This window comes from Rhipicephalus microplus, unplaced genomic scaffold, assembly GCF_043290135.1.
Source record: "Rhipicephalus microplus isolate Deutch F79 unplaced genomic scaffold, USDA_Rmic scaffold_27, whole genome shotgun sequence".
Lineage (NCBI taxonomy): Eukaryota > Metazoa > Arthropoda > Arachnida > Ixodida > Ixodidae > Rhipicephalus > Rhipicephalus microplus.
This window is the reverse complement of record NW_027464600.1, coordinates 4,849,448-4,873,606: the sequence shown is the minus strand read 5'-3', so window position 1 is coordinate 4,873,606 and position 24,159 is coordinate 4,849,448. Positions and strand designations below refer to the sequence as shown.

Here is a 24,159-nt window from a genome sequence, read left to right as displayed (position 1 = left end):
TAAATGAGGAAGGACAGGGAGGTTAGCCACTCGTAGGCTGACTTTTTAATATCTTAAGGCATGTTTGGCTGAGTTTGGCAAGAATTACGCATACGATATCATTAAAGTTTGATGTTTTTACCTTGTTGGTGTTCTTAAACAAGGCCAGCGTCTGCAACGACTTAGATGTTGGTGAGCTTTCCCGCTTGCTGGGCTTTATATTGGGCTAATGTGGCCTCCTTTTTCCCTGATGTTTAAACAGGAAACTGGCTTTTTGCTTGAGATTTCACAGCTTGCGGTGTAGCGGTATCTACTCGACGATGGCATTCAGGTTGTCACTTCTACTGAAGCACACGTACAGATGGCCCAGCAAGCGCGCCACCCATCGCGAGGCTGAACAACCAAGCGCCGCCGAAGCAGCCGTTATATGCCTTCTCGCGTGGTACCGCAGCGGCAAGGCTCAAAGATAAGACAGCCATGACACCTATATGCAGTGGTTCACGTTGCATGGCGTCATGCCTGCCCCACTTATGCTCTAGTGGCTCACAGTCACTGCGACCGTCCCCAATTATTAATCACCACCTTTAGATATTCAGTTCAGTGTGCGCTTATATGAAGCGAAAACTTATCTAAATTACTAGATGCGAAGAAGCGCTTTCACTAGCCTGTGTAACGCTGTCCCGTACATCCGTAGGAACCCTCTCACCGCAGGTGTTCTAGCAGTGCGAAGTAGGTCAACTATCAGCTGCGCGTTGACGTCACTCTCTTCCTTATGCGCAACAGCTGCCGGCCCCTCCACCCGCTCGCAACACACTTCTCTCTCGCTTCACCCTCTCCACCATGCGCAACGCTGGACCACGCGTCAAGTGAAAACACTCTTTAGGCTCGTTTATCTGCAATGAAACTTACACGAAACCCAACTCGCCTCCTCTAGCTTTGCGTTTCGAACAAACGTTTATTCGAGCAAGTGCTACACCTAATTTCCCTTGAAACCGTTCTTCCAGAACCCGCGTCGACGCCCCAGTTGACAAGGTCGATGCCGTGCGCACCACTTCTGCTCCGCATCTCATCAGGGTTGCCTTCTGGGAGAGGTTGTATAATTATTTTGAAGTAGAAATCACTTGCGACTTTTGCCTGCGCATTCAAGCTTCTTTTAGCTTCTTTGTTCAGTTTCGTCGGAGCCGTAGTTAACCACTGAATTTTCTTTTTGTAGCTGCGTCCACGCTACTACTGTAACCTGGACACACGTCCTGCTTCACAATTTGTAATTTATAAATGACGCATGCTAGTGATGTGATAAAGAAACGTCCAAATGTTCGCAAATACGGCGACTTTATTCTCAGACCGTAACCAGAAAAAAAAAGCGGCAGCACCACTTTGCGAACACAGTCAAAACTGTGTCACATTCACCCCCTCTGTCACATTCACCCTCACCCACGCTTGTGAGCTTTCTAGTGATTCACCCTTTCCTGTGAGCCTCAACACAATCGTTCGTTCTCAGCGCATCTATTATTGGTGCACCCTTCCCACTGAGCCTGGACACTCCCGCTCTGAGCGCACATCTTATTGTTTCATCATTTCCACAAAGCCTCACCCTCATTAATCTTGGCACGGCGCAGCCTTTCCTCTCTTATGGAGTCCTACACTCGCTACGCTGCAAAATCCCGTGACCAGAGCTACGCCTACGGACGAGGAAGCCTCGACTAAAAACTGCTTCGCTGTGAAAAACAAAAGCAAAAAGCAAAAAAAAATCAGAGCCCCTATGCACTTACTACAGACTACCAGTAGCCACAATGTAAAAGCCACTTGCTCTCTTAACGTTCGCTTGCTCTCTGGCGATTTGCCGGGCACTTCAATTTAGCCACCAGCTGACACTGCGGACAAGGGGAAGGAAAACTTGCCTGGTACGCTGTCGAATGAAGAGAGATGAAGTGAGAATTTGAGTAGTGAGATAATGTTAACCACCTCTGTAGTCTGTAGCAGTTCGTTCTTCTTTTTGTACTTTTAAATTGAACAAGAAAATCATTGAATTACCTGTCATAGCCATTTTTTCACTACAGCTACCTAATCCCACTTTCGTGTTGAATAAATTCAATATTAAAAAAAAACACACACATTCATTTACACAGCCCTGCAGCTGGCGAGGCTAAAATACTTCATTTTAACATTGCTTCCACACAAGCACAACGCACAGTTTTGATATCGCTCTCTCAGTACTGATCACAAATGTTAGTGCCTTCAAAAGAACGTTGAAGCTTTTCTAATGCTTTTCGAAAGATTCCTGATGGCCATGAGCTCAGTGTTCTCGCTAATAATAGAGTAAGCGGAGCTCCCGCTGGAGTCATGATTTACGAACGTGGATACGCCTCATCTGTTGCTCTGTTGTGTCATTGTTTTTGTCTGCAGAACGTTCACAGCTCAAGAAGCCTTGGTGCCTGGTTCGTCGGCAAACCCCGCCTATCTAAGGAATTTCCCGATGATTGAGTGCCATGCTTCTTTCTCTACAGCATCGACCAAGCTGCTGTAAATTTTCGCATAAGACGTGTGTCTTGGTTTACCGGGTCTCGCAGACGTTGGGAAGGAAGTTCTTGATTACTTAACGCTTGAAGTACAACACTGCAGTCTTGTCTGGCCTCCAAGGGGATGATTGATCGATGTTAGGTTTATAAAAGAAGTCGCCCACACCCACCCGCCTCGGTTCTCTCCAGCTTACACTGTGCGACATGGAGCAGTTTCAATCATGCTAATGCTTCACTGCTTCCTGCTTCGAAGAGGCGCTTCCTGATGACGAGTTCACCCACTTTGAGTCGGCCAACACCTGGTATTCATTGCATATTGCGCATATAGTTCCTCTTACGCGCACTTTTCTTCAAGTAAAGCCAACGAGGTCTTCAACGATTATTAATGACAAAAAAAAACGACTCCGCTCATGTTTAGTAATATTTTCTCTCAGCCAGCTGTTCATTAAACGTACAACCAAAGTCCTCTGGTGTCAGTTATAATATTTGATGCAAATAACGTAAAAGTGATTTTACGAAATTCCGTCAGCACTGCGATAACGCGCCCAGCATTTCGAAGTGCTAGTTTTGCATAAAAACGATTTCTGAGAAAATTATCCGCGTTGTGGAAAACACGAGATTGCGCCAACCATCTGCACTCGCTGGATTAATTGCTTACATGCGGGGCATTCCTAACACCACAGTATTCAATCTGCGAACACGTGCGCTTGTTACGTAACTTTGATGACATCTATGCAAGTCAGCCGATGTTCAGAGTACAGATAATTGCTCAGAAACTTTTTGAACATTTTAGGGGCGAAGTACCTTAGGTTATCGGTGTGTCGGCGGGCATCGTCCTCTGCTGCTGTCTCTTTGCTTGTGCGCAAGAGAGGGCACCACCTCAGCACTCGTCGTGTGGCGAAGAGAGGGAACGCTTTTTGTGATGAACGCTGAACTAACAGCTCGAAATGAACGAGAACGCGCCCTCACCCGCGAGAGACAACATCGACGCAGGCAGCGTCTTCTAGTGAGTTTCTTTATTTAAAAAATCACACCATACAAACGGAGTGATTGATAATGAGTAGGGCGAAGCATCTGTCAGTCCGTCCATGCTACCATTCATCCGTGCGTCCGTCTCTGCGTGGGTCTGTGAGTCGATCCGTCCATCCGGGCATCTGTCTCTCTGTCCATACGTCTGCGCGTACGTTGTCTGCTTGCCTGTCTCTTCGTTCATGCGTCCGTCCGTCCATCTAGTGAACGCTCCAAGTACCACCATCTCGCATCTTTCCATCATATCTTCATCATATACAAGTACCATCACCCAGCGAACATTCGAAACACTAAACCAGAGGTGGCTACCTACAGCTACGACGACGACGACTCCTACTACTACTACTAGATCCGTCGGGAACGCACGACCCAATGATCGCAGCAGAGTCCCCAATAGTATTTTAGGAAACTCTATGGGGGTCATACACTCATGGGAAATTCGTCATGCTAGCCAATAATAGATCCTATAGGTTCCTTAGTAGGGTGCCTCGTCCAAGTGTTGGCAGAGCTCTGCAGCGGAGCGGTCAGTTGTCAGTTCTTGCTGTTTCATAACGGCACTTTCCGGTACACCATAAAAAATGTTCACAATTTTGCGGTGAATTTTATACGAATCAACCAAGTAGGAATTCCAATGCCATTTTGAAGGTGTTTCAATGCCGTCAACAATCTCGAATAGCAAACGCAGTTCTAAAGATTTTTCAACGTCGTTTTTCCGATGCAGTGTAAAGAAGGCGGGGCATTGAGAGAGAGCAACAGTGCACGCTTTGACTGTCCTGTTCTGCTTGTTTTTTTTATGTTCGTATGGAGTGCATGTGTACGGTTTCGTTGCATTTATAAACAGCACTTTATAATCACAGCCACGTGTTTATAAGCAGGCCTAAGACGACCAAACATTTATGCGTGGCTCTGTTACTGCAAATGCCAACGACCAGTGGAGCTGGGTGAAGCGCACTAAATTATCAAACATTAGTTTGTCTCAATTAGACACAGGAAGCGCGACCTTTGTATGACAATCATCACGTTCCAAGTGTGCGAAATGCTTGCCAAGCAAACCGACATTAAAAAGCGTGATTGTAGGTTCATCTTCGTACCCCTTGCCAATTGCATCGTGATATCTATCTGTAATCTTATCAGGTGGTTGTTCTTTTAACCTTGGAAACTCAGCACACAAAGTCTTGTGTGCATTATCCTTCGCCTGGTAGCAGAGCTACCACTCTCGAAGGAAGGAAAGAGGCGGCGACCGCCGACTTACCTTCCGTGTTGACGGTGGAGATGTAGGTCCAGTTGTACATGAGCAGCGTGTCGACCATCATCTGCGACTGGTACTGGTCGGAAGGCACCACGCGCAGGAAGTACTTGAAGAATTGCTTGTAGCTCAGCTGCCGCGACATGGCAGAGTAGCCGATCTGCGGGATGTTGAACAGCTGCAGCAGGTTCTGCACCTGCTCGCCCACCAGGATGAGGAGGAAAGAAGAAGACGGAATCGTCAATACGCAACTACTTTGTTGGTTAGCTGCTTTTTTTTCTTGTTTGATATTTTTGTTTGTTACAATGCTCATTTATTAGTTTGCTCATGTATGGCATAAAAGTTGGGGGAATCACGAACAGGTACGCAATCCGCTTAAGTATTTTTTTTTAGAAACAAAGTCACGACACACTGATGCATTCATTTGAATGATATAGCATGTAGCTCAGGCACAAGTCTACTTACATTATGATTACACTTAGACCAAGCGCAATCAAGACGGATACTGTCTAGCAACAGAACCACGCAGTCTTGAACTTTCTCATTAGAGCGGCCACACTACAACGGCTCTTCCACTTCAAAATGACGTATTCCAGCCCGTCGCGTTATGGGATGGATGCTGTTGTTCTTGATGACCCACATACAAATGATATTCCAAATGAATATCTGTAAAACATGGTTCCCAGAGAAGCTGACAAAAGCAGGCCAAAGAGTTTCATGTTTTATTGCGTCCTTATAAAAGACGCTGATCTTGAGGAGATGCGGTAACGTGCAACAGCGACGTCTGGTAACAAAGTAACTGAAAAATAAGCAAGAACAGAAGTACAAGCAATGCTGAAAGGGCGGCATTAGCATAAGTTCTTGTCGCCACCTGTGTGCTGCCGCAGCGAGCAACGGTTGTAGGTACGCTGATGAACGTATCGCGAAGTAGCGGGAAAAGCCGTCGTAAACATCCGTGAGTTTCTTTTTATATAACTGACGTGCCTCCGCTGCACGCTCGATGCACTCTAACGCAGCGCCTCCAGAACACTATTCACCGATTTTCTTGCGCAAAACATAAAAAAAAACGTTTTGTTCACTCTCTCCAGACGCAAGACTATCGTCTTTCGACGACATTTGCAGTGTAACCTGCAGGTACGGGGCCAATATTTTCGCTAGATAAGTTATAGAGATGAAAAAGCCTAGGTGAGTAAGTGAAACAACCTTACTGGGTCCACATTAGGCACGAGTTGACTCGAAGTCACCTGGCTAGGCCCACTCAGGAACGGTCAGGTTAAACCTGCCTGCCCTCACACCGGCTTTCTGGACGGCCAGGATTTGAGAGATCAGGCCCTGGGCCCTATTGAGCTTGTTTATTTCTTCGGTGGGAAGGGGGACCGGGAAAGGCGCTGGACATGCTCGAAGTAACCACCACACAGAGGACAATCCGGGCTTGGGAACCATTTGGGGTATATTGGTGGTATAAAACTAAAACTCTCCGCAGCAAACTCATTAAAGCAGGAACGGGAGAACGTTCACGATTTCAGACCCACCTGTATGGTGACGGCCGACGAGCCAGGTCCTATGACGCCCACTAGGTTTTTGACGCGCCTCGCCGGGCCCTTGGGACAGACGGCGGGCAATTCGGTGACGTTCGCTCCGCCGCCGCCGCTAGTCTCCTGGGCGCTGATTGCGTCCCGGATGAACTCGATGCTCTGTTCCAGAGCCGTGGGCGAATACCAGCACGAGTCGCGGATCTCAATGCCCAGCGTCACGTTGGGAAGCAGGGTGTCGCTGCGGTTGATGTCGTCGATGGTGTGCAGAGAGGCTTCCACGCGCTGGATGCCGTAGTGCTCGCGGACCTGCGCCCGCGACGAATAGGGTGAGTCTATAGGTCGGTAATGTAGCCTACAAACGTAACTTCATAATTAAATTACATGCACTAGCACATCACCGTCACATCACGAGCTTATTATTATATCGTAGCTTCTATAACAGTTCCCTTCGCCAAGTACATCAAATTCAACCTCCTATGCGCATTTAACTGTGCACATGCCACTCTTTTAACGTTTCTCGTCTAATTGCACGAACTGTTACTTGCCCATCATCATTTTCCCCCGCACAGCCAAAGACTGAAACGGCCTTCCCCACCCCATCACTTCCATCACCACCTCACCCGCCTTCACGAAAGAAAGGACAAGATTCATTCGTGGAGAAATTTTGTAATTTTTGTTCATATAACCATCTCTTAGTAGCACGCCTCCGGGATCTTTAATGTGAATAGCTGAAATGAAATAAAAGAAGGTAAATTAAAGTGTTACATAAGGTAATTTAAAGAAATGTAAATAGATTCTATACCTGCAGTAAGAAACAACATGAAACTGCGAGAAAAGGAAGAGAAATAACAGAAGGTAAACTAAAGTGTAACATAAGGTAATATAAAGAAATGTAAATAGGCTCTATACTTGCAGTGAGGGACAACATGAAACTGCGAAAGGAGGAGGAGAAAGACGGAGTTTAGTCAGTTTTCAGACCAGCTGGCAACCCTGTGCTGGGGTAGGGGTGAGGGGAATGAACGATCATAGATGAAAGAAGTTACATGAAGACATGAAGAAAAGAAAAAAAACAGAATCAACGTAAGTACAACGATAAAGGAAAGTAGTTTTAATAAAGTTGTGTTTGACCAATAAAAACAAGTCTTTAACATTCCCCTTCGTTCACACATACACCTTGTAAGAGATAGGACGTCTGCATGAAACAGATACGATAGTGACACAGGCAGGATTGAAGTGTAATAATACAAGTATACCATACCAAGAATGACCTGAGTGTGGAATCAAGCACCACGTCGGGCGAAATAGACACGCACAGAGAATTTGATTGCATACAAGCACAAGCAGTTCAGGTGAGCAGAAATGCGTCGGGTTACAAAAATTACTTCAACGGCACGTACAGACAGGAGAGCACGGGTACGATGTAACTTGTGGCACAGCAACATGGTACTTGCGTTTACGTACTCGATGTCAAGCGCTTTTACCTAAAGAGATAGTGTGTTTTACTTGGGAGATGCATCTCTGTCTTGTTGATTTGAGGATCAAAGCGGGATATTTGTGCCAAGTTTTGCAGCACGTCCACACGTCAGCATTAAGAGAAGACAATATTTCAGCCGAATGCAGCAAAGCTTTATTTGTAAGAATATCTAGCATTTTATAAACAGAAGAAAACATCGGTCGGATTACAGGGCGAGTTCACGAGTTTCTTGGCTGAATTTCGCACTCAAGTGCTAGGCTGCTCTCCCCGTTAAGGAGACCCTGAATAGTGTTCGAAGCAGCCATGGATCGACTTAAGGTTTTGTAACGAGGTGCTTTTATTCCTCACCGCAGGCGTTCATGTTTTATTATACATAGCAGCCCAGCGTCACTAGTGGTCTCCACTCTTGCCAGAACAGACGCGGAGCGGAGAGAGCACTCTATCGCAGAGCCATCTAGGAGGCTAAGCGCCTTTATTATACAAAGCAACGCAGTGCCGCTAGCAGTCTCCACTCATACCAGAGCACGCGCTGGAGTGGAGCGAAGGATAAAGCGATAGATGTATCCGGCTATGCCCTTAAGATCGGGTGATAGCTCACGCCACCTAGCCATGAAGCGGGTGCTCTACCGCGTAGCCATCTAGTGGGCGCTCCGAGTACTAGCGTCACTACGACGACGGACAAGGGACAAGCCCTAACCATAGGCTGCTTCACTTCGCGTTTGCAACATGCCGCATCTTATGGTAGTTTCCCCACTGCCTTTTTGATTTACGCTGCCTGTGCGATTACTGCGTCTGGAGCTAATCGCAGAGGCCACGGTCTAGTAATCTTTTTTTAACATCGTAGTCACGCATGTCATCATATTCACAGTGTAAAAAAAAGCTCCCAGCATAACACCGCCAGGCATACCTTATAGTATAGCTAGGCATGCGAAAGGGAATGGAGGATGAGGAGTGTTGTGAGGGTGAGAAAAAGAAAATAGAGGAGATAACAGTGTTAAGGATAGCATAGCAACGTATAGTATAACATAAAAACGCGTCATATACCTGAAATAGATTATGATAAGTGGGCGAAGCAGTCAGATCATCTGGTGTTGCCGTAAGTCACCCATGCCACAATTACGGATGTAAATGCGTGCCAAGCGGAGTACAGCTATATACAATGTTTATTAGTCAAAAATGGTATGTTGTGTTGAATTGCGAGTTCCGTTTGACGTATTACTGCTGAGTGGAATCGGATTTAGACATCGCTCTAATAAAATAATCATCCCTCTCTCATCTACTGCATAATCCCATCCTTGTCCGTGATCGTCTTCGTCATCACTGTCATCGTCATGGCGTACAGTGGGTACCTTGCATGTGGTGTGCCGTGATGACTGAAAAAAAATGTGTGGTCTAGAACGCACTCGTTCTTCATCTTCATGAGCAACACGTTATCACCAGCAGCGGCTCTGGCGCAACGCCAACGACGACACCAACGGACAACCCTCAACCATAAAAGGAGAAATCAAGGGGAGGATTTGAAAAAGATTGAGGGGATCGGTCAACATAGCATAGTATAGTCTTGCCCCAGTAGTGTATCAAGGTGAGAGAAAGGGGAGTAAAGGTAATGAAGAGGGAAAGGAGGAGAAGAAGGCCATCAGCTTCACTGCTTCATCGTTCTTCGCACTACCAGCGCGTAGCTACCCCAACTGTTTCAATCAGAAGCACAGCCATAGGGAGCATCCGCAGTAAGAGATGAACCGACAGACGTACCTCTCCACAGGTGCGCGTCTGCGCGTTCTTGGCGTCCGGTGACTGGTGCACGGGAAAGAGGGCGCCGATGATGAAGTCTCCCGGGATGCTGCCGGTCTGCCGCTGGGCGCTGGGCGGCACGGCGGCAAAGGCCCCGTGCCGCTCGGCCGCCATCTCCAGGAGCAGAAGCAGCACGCAGACCCGCAGCAACCTCCTGCGAAATTTATATGCGTTTAGAAAAAGTTTATTTTATCATGGGAAGCAACAAACCTAAGGAACGAGCGTCCGTACAACAAGCACAATTACAAACAAATGACAAAGCACAACATACATTACACATTTAAACAAATGTGTCCAAGTCCGTAAGGTGTCCATAGTCCATGGTACTAATAACTACATACACTACACATATACACTAATCACAATATGGACAATGCACATGATGATATATGTACAGAATTTACAAGACTTGGTGAAGATGTTAGAAAATATGTACAACAAGTATCCATATTTATAAATCTTACATAACTTACAGAGTTAGAAGGAAGTGCATATATACAAGAGCTCACACCCATATGGGACATACACAAACACATAGAAATAGTAAACACATACTGTATACATGCACTAATCAGATATTGACAGGTGACCTGGCTATAGGAATCAGGCCAGGTGGAAGACTAATCAAATGCGTCTGACAACTACGGACAGAAAGCGGCACGATCATTATCGCAGAAATTCTTCCTCCCAAGGAAGAACAATTCCTCCGACAGAAACGATAAGAGTTCAGAGTAGAGGCGTTCCAGAATCAGAAAGAAACAAACTGAAGCATTCTGCCAGCTATTGGTGCCGGCAATGTTCCGGCATATAGTACATGACAATGCGTGCATTAAGACACTATACCTTAAACACGTGGTTTAAGGCATGCATAGGGTTCTAAACGTATGCGGTTACAGACACGCGTCTTTAACCACACGTAAGACACGTAATTGAGGACATCAAGACACTACGTCATTATATCTAGCTCCGTTACACAAGCACACACTCATGCACAACAATAAATCATTCAGCTAAAAGTGTTACGAAGGCTGTAGTTCTTGTGCTACAAATAGGTAGCTGTCAGTTTTTTCTTCCTTAACCCATACGCCATCTTGCGCAATTCCACCGAACTCATTAGCAGAGCCGCATACTGTAACGTTAAGTGAGAGGAAGTTGAAATTACGCTGGAGTCCTCATTTGTGAAGAGTTTATTTGTACGTTTTATATGAAAAAATCATGTGTATCTCCACAAAACAGTGTCTGTCTGTTATGGCACGATAAGTCTAGGTACTTTCTGCACAAAACGTAGTCGCAAATTTAAACTTCTAACACGATTACGAAACATAGTTTCACTTTTATCAGATATTGTCGTGTTGTGGACATTCAAGGTGACAATATACAGCAGAAGCTTTAACTGCTCGATGTTTTGGTCACTCGGATAACATCCTTTTCCGTACGTGCTACAGCCAGGTGAGGCCTATATACAGGCTACCTCAAAGTGTACAGTGAGGTTCCACAGTCCCCAAAGCATTTAAACTCATCACGCGATTTGATTATGTGCGCTATTCTTCCGCAATGGTCTCTAAAGCGATGTCTAAAATAGGAAACATCGTTGAAAGAAAAAAAAATTGCAGAGATATCGGCTTCAGTATAGAACACGTACTTTAAAGACTCGCTTTTTTTTCAAGACCTCCCACCTTACGACATCAACGGAAGCATAGCTCACAGCTCTTCGTGCCGCATTGCAATTCATCAGCGATCAACAGTAACAAAAATGGACAATTTTCAGTTACTCAAAGGCGACACTGCAATCCCTTCTATCACCTTTACGCCACAGCCCGTACGAACAGGTGGTGGTGGTAAAAAACATTTATTTCAGAAAAAGTTTACTAGAGAGTGCCGACGTGGCCCATCGGCGTGCTAGAGTGGCAAGACCCTATTCCGGGACGCCAGTGGAGCTGTAAGCTGCCCGTGCGCGCTCCACCAAGGAGCGTTGTGCAGCCAAGGTAGAGCAGCCGAGCAGGTGCTCCTCCCAAGCCTCTCTAGTTGGGATAGGAAAAGGGGATGAGAAAGGGACGGGATTAACTGGGCACGATGCTACGACGTGATATGTGTCGGCGAGCACATGACAGGTCGAGCAGGTGCCATTGATTTCCGGCAAAAAGTGCCTGGCGACCGCCGGACTTATAAAGGTGTTCGTCTGCAGGCGGCGTAGCAGTCGTTCGTCCGCTTTCTCCAAACCGCGTGCGGGGTCCGGGTAGAGGCGGCGCGAAGCCCGGTAATAAGCCAAAATTTCGCGAAAGCGCGTCAGGTTGGTATTGCCAGATTCCGTCTCGGGACATGGAGGGGCAACGGCCCGAACATGAGAAGCGCGGGCAGCGGCATTTGCCGCCTCGTTGCCGGGCAGGCCCGAGTGGCCTGGGGTCCAAACTATACGAATGGGATGAGGGTTAAAGCGCCAAGAGGCTGCCTGTAGTAGGCTAGCCGCCAGCGGAGCAATGGAACCCTGAAGGTATTGAGAACAGGCCGAGCGCGAGTCCGTCAGGATGGTGCGTGAGGCAGGGTTAGAGGCGGCCAAAGCTATGGCAACCTCTTCAGCGTGCGTTACTGTGTCTGCTCGAAAGGAGAGGCCATCTACGTGTTTGCCCTCTGTAATCACGGCAGCCGTGAAGTGACCCGAGGGGGAGGGACCCGAGACGTCCACGTAGAAAACACCAGGACGATCGGAGTGTCGCGTATGAAGGGCCGCGGCGCGTGCTAGTCTACGGCCAGGATGGAGGTCAGGGTTCATATTACGGGGTAGAGGTTCCACCCATAGCTTTTGACGCCAGAGCTCTGGTACCGGCTGCAGAGGGTCTTGGTCAGATCTCGGGTTCAGGCCAAGTCTGTGTAGAAGACGGCGCCCTGAAGGCGTCTGCGACAGTCGATTGATTTGGTTAACGCGATGAGCTTCGCGCATCTCTGCAAAAGTGTTGTGTACCCCCAGAGCCGTGAATCGGCTGTTGGAAGTTGCAATAGGTAGGTCCAGAGCGCGTTTGTATACTGAACGAAGAAGGACGTCCAGCTGGTGCTCGTGTCGACGACGCAGGTGAAGGTAAGGCAAGGCGTAGAGGACGCGACTGGTCACAAACGCGTGGGCCAATCGGAGGGACTGAGACCCGCGGAGGCCGCCGCGCTTGGTAGAAACTCGCCGTATCATGCGGCTCACCTGTTCGCTGGTGCGTCTGAGGCCTGCTATTGTGCCCTTTGGATCCAAGGACGATGTGAGGTGAAGGCCAAGAACCCGAATATTTTGCACTGACGGGATGGGCCCGGACGGAAGAAAAATTTGAGGCGGCGGTAGCGGAGAGACTGAAAGAAGAGCCGATTTAGCTGGAGAGCACTCCAGGCCGCATGAACCTGCGTAGGTGTCCACCAGAAGGGCAGCCTTTTGCAGGCGTTCTTCGATTTGCGCTAAGGAGCCGGTGTTGGTCCAGATTGTGATATCGTCCGCATATAGTGCGTGTTGTATTCCGTCGACCTCGCTTAGAAGAGAGGGGAGGTTCATCATCGCCAGGTTAAAAAGCAGAGGAGACAGAACTGCCCCTTGAGGTGTACCCCGCGTGCCTAATAAGTACGGGCCGTGTTCGGTAGAATTAAGGCGAATGAAGGCGGTGCGATGTGATAGAAAGGCGCGAATGTAGTTGAAAGTCTTCTGCCCGCAGTTTGTGGTAGACAGGTTAGTGAGTATAGTGCTGTGTTTGACGTTGTCGAACGCCCCACGGAGATCGAGAGCGAGCACGGCTTTATCGTTATGGCGCATAGTAGTCGGCTCTATGATATCGTGTTGAAGCTGGAGCAGGACGTCCTGCGCCGACAGATGCAGGCGAAAGCCAAACATCGTGTCGGCAAAGGTGCTCCTGGCCTCCAAGTAGGCTGAAAGGCGTTCGCGAACCATGGTTTCCATGAGTTTGCCTGCGCAAGATGTAAGTGAGATGGGTCTCAGTGCCTCAATACTAACGGACTTTGCCGATTTGGGAATGAATGTCACGACCGATGTGGTCCATTCCGTTGGAAGCGGAGAACCGTCCCATATCGAATTTATAAGCTGGAGTAGCGAGAGGTGTGCTTGGTCGGGAAGATTTGCCAGGAGCGATACTGTGATTCCGTCGCGTCCAGGGGCCGTGCCCCGTCGCATTTTCGTGAGTGCAAATCGTAAATCAGAAAGCGTGTATGGGGCGTCGAGGTCGGTGTTAGGGGCGCCGGAATACGTATATGCTGGGCCTGCGGGATCAATTGTGCGGCAGATGTAGCGGTCACAAAGTTCTCGCGCGAGTTCATCCGTAGTGCCCTGAAATGCATGCAGAACACGGTGGAGCTGGCGTTGCGTTTCTCCCCTGGTGGTGGAGGGATCGAGAAGGCTTCTAAAGAGTCGCCACGCACTCTTAGAGCTCATCTGGTTTGCAGCCTTCGAACAGGTGTCTGCCCAGTTAGCATCGGAAAGTTGTGCGGAGTATGCGGCCGCCTCTGCAGTGAGCGCCTCAATGCGAGCGCGAAGTTTCCGATTAAGTTTGTTGCGTTTCGAGCGCCTTATGAGCCCGCGGCGAGCGTGCCAAAGATGTAGGAGGTGTGGATCGATTGCAGGAGTCAAATTAGAGGTTGCAAGGGTGCGAGTGTTTGCTTGTTTCATATGTAGAGCGTATGATGCCCACGCTGCATATTCGGTCGAGGAGAGGCCGGCGGGGAATGGTTGCATTCTGAACTGAGTCCAATCGGTGAGACGGGCTTGGCCCCAGTGTTGGCGCATTTTCTGCCGCGATGTGAACGAAATGCGGAGTAAAAAGTGATCGCTGCCTAGGTTTTCACCTAAATTTTCCCATGTAGCATCGCGGATGTGACGGGTGAGGGAGAGGTCGGGGCATGTGTCTCGCGTGACCGAGTTGCCGGAACGTGTGGGTTGTGCCGGATCGGTAAGAAGCGTCAGGCTCAGCGAGGAAATGAGCTCCTTGAGCTCTCTGCCCCGGGCCTTCTCGTAGTGGTAACCCCAGTGAGGGCTGGGGGCATTAAAGTCCCCGACAATCACCAGTGGTTGTCGGGCCGCTATACGCAGTGCCCGATGGAAGAGATGCGCAAACGAAGCCCTCGTAAGGCGAGGGGGACAGTACACGTTTAAGATATGTATTGATGGTTGGCCCCTCCGCTGAGACAGCACTGATATCATGCAGTAGTCGTAAGGAAGATCCAGATCGAGGTCGATCTGTATCGCCGTGTAAGCTTTATGCACGAGGAGGCATGTGGTGGTGCCGCCTACATAGGAGCAGTATCCAGAAAGGGATGGAGCAGGGCCAGATTCTTGGAGCGCCAAAACGGCCGGCTGAGAGCCAAGTGAGCTGAGGAAAAGGGAAAGATGTGAACGCTTTCGCCTGTTCCCGAAGCCTCCAGGGTTCCACTGTATGATCTCGAATTTAGACGCAATGTTTGAACGGGACGTACGATTGGTAGCCATCGTGACTGTCCTAGGTTTTCTATTTGGTCCTCCATGTCCCGCTCGGAATCCTCAGAGGCAGGGAGGGGCACGGAGGCCGCATTGTCCGACGACGGGGTGGTGGTAGCCACCTTACGACGACGCCGTGGAGCTGTACCCTCACTGCTCACCGAGCAGGAGCGGGAACGCGATGCCTTGGGTTGAAACTGGGTGATTGCCCAGGCTTGAATAGCCTGGGCAACCTCTACTACTATGCGTTGGACCGAGAAGCTGGTGAGGAGGTGATTAATCGAAGCTTCGACGCGCGTGAGGCGTTCCTCTACGCGCGGGGTGTGCTCTTCGCTAGGGAGAGTTTGGTTAGCGGGCAAGAGAACCTGAGGTGCCCCAGGAGCCTCAAGAGCTTCTGGAGTAGATGTAGCACCGGTTCCGAGTGCTGGAGTACACATGGCTGCTTGAACCGGCGGTTTAATGGGAGTGGACTTAGCGCGAGGACTAAGCTTGGACGTAGCTGGCGTAGCTGCCTGGACAGAGGAGGCAATACCGGATGGCCTTGCAGTACACTGTTGTTGGGGTTGAAGTCGCTTATTTAAGAGTTCGAGTTGTTTAGTTAAAAGAGAATTTTGCTTTTGAAGTGCCTGGCGAAGGGCCGCTGGCGAAGCGGCCCTTCGCCAGCGGCCCTTCGCCAGCGGGAACTTGCTGGCGAAGGGCCGCAAGTTCGGGAGAAGGAGGATCGACAGAAGGGGGTGAGAGAGGCTTAGAAGCAGCTTTCCCTGCCCAACTGCTCACCTGAGGTACCGCCGCTGGTGCTTCGAGCGGTGGGAATGCTTGAGAGTCGGCGTGGAGTGGTGGAGCCGAATGATGCAGGTTTGTGCTGCTGTCTGGCTGTGACGAACATGAGGTGGTCCCTCGAGGAGATGTTGAGGGCTGCTTGCGTTTCCGATATTTTCGGTATTTTGCCGTGCAGCCACTGGTCCCAGTCTCATGGGCGCCATGGCAGAGGAGGCACTTGGGGTGGCAGTCGTGGGCATCTAGACCTGCAGGTGCGGGGGTTCCACATTTGGCACACTGGGTTGGAGCGGCGTGAGGGCACTGAGGTGGTCGATGACCGATGGTACCGCACTTGGTGCATACAGGGACCGTTTTCTTGTAGGCGCGGGTATACGTCGCCACGCAGTGGTAGAAGAGGAAGCGGGGTAACTTCGTGCCCTCGAAAGTCACCACCGCCGCCGCGGAATCTCCGAGTTTGCGGACCGCAAGGATAGTACCTTGAGGCCAATACAGTTCAGACTTTATCTTTTCCGGGCTTTCAGCAGGGTTTACATTGATGACGCCCTTGCATGTATCCCCTGGTGCCTTGGCGTGGCCTCGAACGGGCAGCTGCTGATCCCCCACTTGCAGCTGGAAGTCCCCGAGGAGTCGCTGTGCCATAGGCAAAATGGTGGTGCTACAGACCAAGATGTTCTGTTCCCAGATTGGCCACACTTGAATTTGCGTGGTAGTCCGGTCGCCGAGGTAGCTGCGGATGGCGTCGCCCGCGCGATCGGCCGGGACAAATGTGCGTAGCTCGCAGGGAACGCGAGGTTTCAGCACTACGATGTAGTCGTCGCGAGAGAGGCGAGGAGTTTGACGCGGACGCCACTTGCGTTGCTTCGCTGGCTGCGAGGACGGAGCAGAGGTAGGCACACCGCCGGAGGGATGGCGCGCCGGCGTTCCTTGCAAGGCTGGGGAATGGTGGCCCGCCGTGGCGTCTCGTTGTTGTTGAGACGCAGACTTCGATTTCGCTTGCTTGCGTTGCCACAGTTTCACCATGTCGTCGAGGTATTCATCTTCTGATGGCATAGTGTTTTCGGAGGATGAAAGCTCCATGGACAGCATTTGGCTTGAGGTAGGATCATAGCCCGTAACCACGTTAGCGGCCGCCATCGCCTGGATGAGAGCCCTTAGCGAGGCGGCGTTGTAGCCGGGAGTGAAGGACGTCCCTCAAGTTGTCAAAACTGGACCCACCTGGACGAAGGTGTTGTCTAGGCGAAGCGGAGAACTTGGCGGCGACGATAAATCCAAGTTTCAGGGGTACCAAGGTGGATGTCCACAGAAATAGCAGAAAATCAACGGAGGCGATGTGGAGTGCGTCCGTCACCATCGAGCGCTCGCAGCGCCCCCCCCCCCCCCGTACGAACAGCTGGTCTTTGAGATTGCAGAAAAGACTCACCAATTCATTGAGAAAGGACATGAAATAGCCTTTCAATGGCTTCCAAGTCATTGTGAAATAATTGGCAATGAAGGGGCCAATGGAGCTGCCCGTTCTGCCCATACTGAAAGCGATGAAATATCAATTCCGCTTTCCAGAACTGACGCTGCACGGAAACTCCGCATGCTTGCTCGCAAGCGCGCCACGTCACAATGGAACGAGTCACATTTCATCCATGCATGGTTAGGTACTTTAGACCCAACTCTCAGTCTTCGAATTCCTCCGGCATTACGCTGACGAGACGCTACTACGCTGTGCAGATTATGGTTGGGCGTCGCATTTACCAATGCGTACGCGTTCCGCATAGGAATGGCTGACACTGCTGCATGCGACCAATGTGGCAGTGATGAAACAACTTGGCACATTCTGTGTGAATGCCCACAATACTGCTCGCAGAGACAGTCACTCTGCAATGCACTAGATGAACTGGACAACCAGCCTCTTTTGGAAGAAAGAATCCTGCGCTGCCGACATGACTTTATGTCGCAGAAGAAGGCTGTAAAGGCGCTCCTGCGCTTTTTGCGTTCAACCGTCTTGTCCAAACGACTGTGATCGGAACTCCCTCAATGTGTGCGCATGTGTTGTTTTTCTAATTTACTTTATATCTCTCTATATCTATCCTCTTTCCGACCCTTTTCCCCACCCCCGTACAGGGTAGCAAACCAGTTAGTCTACGTTAACCTCCCTGTCTCTTCCTTTTATTTATTTCTCTCTCTTTTTTTGTGACAGTGCTAAACAGCCAGTGATTGGAAGAAAGAGGAATTTCAAAGCATGCAACGTGTACATTAGACGGAATAATGACGCGCAAGCTGATTCAAAATCAAACGACGCTTTTTTCGCGGCACGATATTAGAAGTATCTCATTAGGATACCCTTCCAGACACTTCGTCTTGAAAAAAAGAAAAACTAAGGGAGCAGAACATCACCAATTGTACCTCATGCTCCATGAAGCATTGTGGCCTCGCGATCCTGTCAGCTTCACGTCGTCGTATGCGGTTGGCCGTCGCAACCTCCAGCCGCGCGCAGAATGGCCGCGCATCCAACGCGCTCGACATGTCAGGCAAAAAAAAAAACAAAGTCGCCAGCGCTTTGTGGACCTCATTATCGAGCTCGAAAGCGTCAAAGCTGCCCACGCCCGTGACCTTGAGTGAGCTGGTGCTGCTGATATCACGAAGGTCCCTGCATTCGGCATGCGTGACTAATGGATCCCGCGATGCATCAGCCTATTTTAGTTGCATTTCTGCCTAGCATCAGCTCGCTAATCATTAAAGAAGAAGCTTTTTCACGAGCATGTGGCGCTTGTTCAACAGCGCCCACAATGCTAGTTAGAATGGCAAAAGGAAGTGTAGTTGTAGAGCGCAAGGCTAACATTTCCACAATTCTTACGCTGGAATCACCATCAGGACGCAATTTTGTACGCGCTATGCGACAGCACAGAATGCAACGTCCCGCAGGACGACAACCAGCAACACAGGATCGATCGAGGCTTGTCTGACGGTTAGACGTCCTAGTTTAAACGATAACAGCCGCGCTGTGAGTTATTCTGGCAAGGAACGGGCCCCGAATGAACGGAGACATCGTTAGAATGGGTTCAGAATAATCTTGGAACAATTTCGATTGGATCGAAGCGTAAGCACTAGTGCCAGAGAATCAAAGCGGCCTGCCTTGGCTCTGGGTTCCTCCAATCATGCACTGCTGGTTTTCGAAAAACCACAACACGCATCCGCTATCGAACGACTACCTGCAACGGTGGTCTGGCTAAAGCGCTCGGCTGCTGACCCACAGATCGCGAATGGAATTCCCGGCGCGGTGGCCGCATTTTCGATGGAGGCAAAAAATGTTCAAGGCCCACATGCTTTCATTATGTGCACGTTTAAAAACCATAGGTGGTCGCGATTTTTGGAGCCCTCAACTACAGCGTCTTTAATAATCATATTGTTTTCCGATGTTAAACCCCAAAAATTATTATTATTACCACCGAACAACTCATCCATTTGCGACATCACATAACGTCCACTCAAACCATTAGCACTGTCAAATTGTGAGACATCGCTCGCTTCAGTTTCAAGGCTCGAAAAATCAGTGCCTGCCAATATTCCACTATCTCTATAACTATTACTGTCACTTGTTGCTTCTACTAGGCCGCGGTGGAGCAGTGTTTATGGTGCTCCGATGGTGACTCGAATGTCGCGGCTTCCATCCAGGCCGCGGCGGTCGCACATGGATGGGGGCTAAACGGCAGAGGCCTGCGTACTCGCCACGTCAGTGCACGCTAAAGAACATCAGACGGTCCAAATATCCGGAGCCCTCCGTGATGGCGTCCCTCAAATGATATCGTGGTTTTTACACGTAAAACCTTAGATGTTATTATTGCTGCTTAGGGTACATCTATTGCTGTTGTTGCTTAGAGGACATCTATTGACGTTCTTTCTATAGGCTATTTAAATTAACTCCGTATTTATTCATGCGTTGAAAACATTTCTGAATTCTCTCAGCATGCCTATTGGCTGTCTACGCCCTCGCGTGGCATTTCGTTTTGTTCTACCAAAGAACAAGCAGAAAGAAGCCCCTAGCCGACGCTAACATGAAATACAAGTGCAACGCCTAAATGTACTTCTTGTTGGCCTCAGCACTAAAGCAGGCATCCTGGTCGACAAGTGCAAACAGAGATATGTGTCGGAATGTTCGAATACAAGCAAAACCAGCACATCCTATTGCTCCGGTCCTGTTCTACGCAGTTGTTGTTGCTCTTACGCTGTCTGTCATTATTTTTCGTGGATTTAGGGGCGGCCTTTCGAATCTATGCGAGGCACCGATACATCCACACGAGGCGCAAACGGGACGAGTACTCCCGTTGGCCCTGCCCCATGCTGCCCTGTACGGTATTCCTACATGTCCTTGTCAACTTTTCTTACGTGTGCGTTCGCATCATTTGTCGCGTTGACAGGCCGCGGTGAACTCGCAACAGACAGTTCAAACATGCACCGGCGGCGCGCCTAGGCATGTAACTTCCGGGATACGATGATCTTAATCTCACACACAAAGGGGCGTTGAAGGTCGCGCGGATGCGTCGCTATAGAACGTCGTTTCCTGCAGAAACCGGGCTTATGCCATCGACTCTCTTCCGGTTTCCCGGTTTGCGGCGATAAGATTACAAAGACGCAATGTTACAAGAGTTCATAACCCTGGTTGCCAACATGGCCACGGGCCAAGAATCTGTGACTTCGAACAAATGTTATTAGAACTAAGTCGACTTATCCATTATGAGAATCGACCATCAGCCTCTTCGAGATTTTGCGAGACCTAACGGTGTTTCGCAAGACCTGACCATCTATTGTGAAATCGGCGTCGGCATCTACGTGAGTCATGCAAAATAAAAATCATCGCGAAATCATGAACTCTCAGTGCGGTGTCATCACGATTTCAAAAATCCCCAAAATTTTCGGCATCATGATTACGTCACTGTGACGCCACGTGCTGACATCATGAAATGAAATCTTCACTTGGTCAATGATGGGCGTATCACGGAGCCAGTAAGAAACCAGACGAGGTGCAAAGAGCTTTAGCAAAGGAAAGGGAAGAGGAACAAAAGAAAAAGAAGATGATTATGATGGCGTTGCTGCTGCTAATGATGATGATGAAAAAGCCTTATGCCTTTGAGTCGCTTTGACAGTTCGCAGCGCCGCGTCCTCTGCACGGTGACGTTTATGCGCGCTAGTCTATATTGTTGGCTAGCGAAATCGCGTGATGTCGTTAATGCGGCGCCAGACTTTAAATGCGCGAGTTTACAGCTCATTAGCCAAAGCGAAATAATGTGACCTGCCGGCTCAGCCAAAGACACACACAAGCTAGTACTTCTCTGCGGACGCTGACTACTGCGTGGCACAGAGTAGACGTCTGGTCGATGAAGACAACTTGTCGAAGTCGTTCAATCGATTTCCTCAACAGTCCTAGTGTCTACATTCACAAGCCACTATATATAATCAGCGTGCGTCTTTTGGAGTGTAACTATCGCTTAGTACGTGAGTATCGGCCCCAGCGAGCAAGCACGCGATTACGTGCACAAACGTAGGCGTGTTTGCGTATGTACGTACCCAGCCGGCGTGGTGCGCCGGAGTGCAGCCGGTGCTCGGCGGCTAGTGCAGGTGCACATGTGTTCGGCGGCGGCGGCAGTTTCCGGCGGCCTGGGTCAGGGCGCCCCACGTAGTCGCCAGCGTCGGCGCTCGCGCGCCGGGCCGCCGCACCGGCTCGAGCCGGCCATCCCTCCGCCGCCCGAGGGCATCGGGATGGATCCACGAACACCGCCTCCTGCACGGCAACAAGCAAAGAAAAATGTAGATATCTTACTTTTAAGCCATGAAAGAACGCAAGCAAGACTGAAGTGGGAGCTAAAGAGAGCTGCTCGAATGGACGGACAATGAACGCAGCTGGCGTCAACGCTTCAACGAGAGGAGGAGGAGGAGAAAAACTTTATTTATCTCAAGAGGGAAAGGTGCGGTGCTGGAGTGTCAGAGGAGCCTACCCAGCGTAGGTCTCCGCTACCCTCTTGGCCCAATCCAAGATCTGGTCCTGGACCTCGGGCGCCGAGCTGCACATAGCAGCCTCCCACTGTTCCTTACTATTAATGTGTAGAGAATGGGTGGTGGGTTTCCAGTACACCCCCACATGATATGGTCTAGGTTAGCTCTTTGTTGACAGAAAATGCACAAAGAGGAGGGGTATATCGCAGGGAGTATAAGAAGGTGATTCTACGAGAGACTCTGTTTTCGTTAGAAGAAGCGATTTTCAGCTGAAAACGTCGGCTCCATTTGTGTTAGTTATTCGGTTATAGATCACAGAAGAAAACGGATATGAATAAGCACAGCACACTCAGTAACAGACAAATATTGGCAACACAGTGCTTCTCTACGACGAGGCTGATATCCTCTTAAACAGATATGTGCCACATAAGTTGGGGAAATGCCTATACACACAACTTTGAATAAACAGAAACGAGGCGACAGTTGGCCCAACAAAGGGCTGCGAAGTTACGGCGGCGAGCTGGAGACTTCTATTTCGTACTTTGGAAGAATACTAGGGAGCGGGAAAGGAAATGGCTGCAGCGAGAGGGCACCGAGTCGACGGAAGCCCTACGCCAACGAAGATTACGTGCTCATGTGGTGTCTGTGGCTTAAATCGAACTTCTCTGCGATGAAAATTGATGCACATAAAAACCCACTATCTTCTGCCTGGCAACTATATATAGAAGAAAGGTATTAAAAACCTGCGTGTTATATATATATATATATATATATATATATATATATATATATATATATACTTCTATTATGACCCGGCCACCTTCGTGTACACAGACAAGCCCTAATATCTATGCGGAGATGCTCTCTTGTTTATCAGTTTTGAGGAGCCCAAAAATGCATAAAACGTAATGTTAGGTTCACTTGCGCGAACTTTCTTCTAATCAAGAGGAGAGCTGCTGTTCACATGAGTAGCTTAAAAATAGATTCCCAATACATACTTGAATTCGACTCTGTGCTCGAAGACAATCAGAATCATTTCGGTTTTGCCCTACCTGAAAGCTTGACGAACCATGAAGACATGAAGACTCGCTCGTACATTCTCTCAAGAAACGGTCGCAGCATTGACCACACCCTGAATTATTTACTTGCTCTTACACAGTGACAATAAAACAATGACGGAATACCTTCAATCAATATAAAATCACTCCTTTAAAACATTGAGGAACAACACGACAACTTAAAGTACTAATCAAGATAGACAGCAGTTACAGGAGCCTGTAGCAACATGGCAAAACAATAAAAAAAATGTGAGCACGTCACGAAAGAAGTAATGTGACACCATAAAAAAAGTAAATTAGATGACCACTTATAGAAAAATCAGCGTGTTCAATCAACACCGAAAATATTTCTAGTTACTATTGTTTTCACTTCTGTGTAAACCTCGGGCTGTAGCGCACACTATATGCGCTTTTACAACACTTCCGGCACAGCATGGCTTGAGCGCCATGCACGTCGTATCTAGGGTTGCCACTGACTTTTCAGTAAGTTTTGTCAAATGACGAGAGAAAAGTCACCAAAAGTCAGCATTCTTCTTCAAATTTCGCCAAAAAAGTCGCCACTCAACATAGCTGTGGCAAGCCTACTAAAAAAAATTGATATTTATGTATTGCCTTCTGTAGCACAGTACCATCCATAACCCCTAAACTACCTATATCGACGTTTTTCAATGCTAGACGAATCACCCACTTCACCGTGGCAGTACTCACTGGTCGTGGAGTCCCATCACCCGCTACACCATGCGAGCACTGAGAGAAAGGGCATGCATGCACCAGCAGGGCCCCTGAAGTGTATAGCGCGTCATAACAAAAGGCTGTGATTGCTTCAGTTGTATCGAATACAGGTCGAAACAGTCGATACAACAACAGAGAGACGGCGTGCGTAACCTTCCTGCAAATGCTAGGGCATCTCATTGCAGTGGAATATTGAGTCTAATAATCGAAAAAATTAACTAGAAAATAACAGAAATAAATTTGATTGGACTGCGTAACCATAGCAATGACTGCACCCCGCTCTCTGTACAGTCATGCTTACATTACACATTCACCTCAATGCAGTTTCTGAAGGCTGCCTAAAGAAATCGACTTCTTGGCCGGCCCGAAAAGCACGTTAACACATTTAAACTCTACATACCGGATCATAGAGGACTACCGCATGCAGGAAAGAACTCGACAAGCTATTGCGATCAGATCATGCGGAGCCTAACCGTGACCTAGCCTCTTGAGAAGCAAAACTGTGAAAAAGCCTAAAACTCCTAAAGCAACTAAAAAACTTATACGACCGCTTCGCGGCACGCGAAGCACTCTGTTGGCGTGAAT

The 24,159-nt window shown here is 48.9% G+C and overlaps 1 protein-coding gene across 1 annotated transcript in view; it reads right to left on the bottom strand.

Moving 5' to 3' along the window:
• The window catches only part of LOC142786666 (metabotropic glutamate receptor 5-like), a 136,528-nt gene extending 114,960 nt beyond the window's left edge, over positions 1 to 21,568 (bottom strand). The window contains exons 1-4 of the mRNA XM_075884293.1: positions 21,359 to 21,568; positions 9,535 to 9,727; positions 6,306 to 6,614; positions 4,780 to 4,969 (exon numbers count right to left, since the gene is read on the bottom strand). Coding sequence (XP_075740408.1) covers positions 4,780 to 4,969; positions 6,306 to 6,614; positions 9,535 to 9,727; positions 21,359 to 21,417 — 751 coding nt within the window. The 5' untranslated portion in view covers positions 21,418 to 21,568. The remainder of the gene's footprint in view (positions 1 to 4,779; positions 4,970 to 6,305; positions 6,615 to 9,534; positions 9,728 to 21,358) is intronic.
• Positions 21,569 to 24,159: the final 2,591 nt, after the last annotated feature.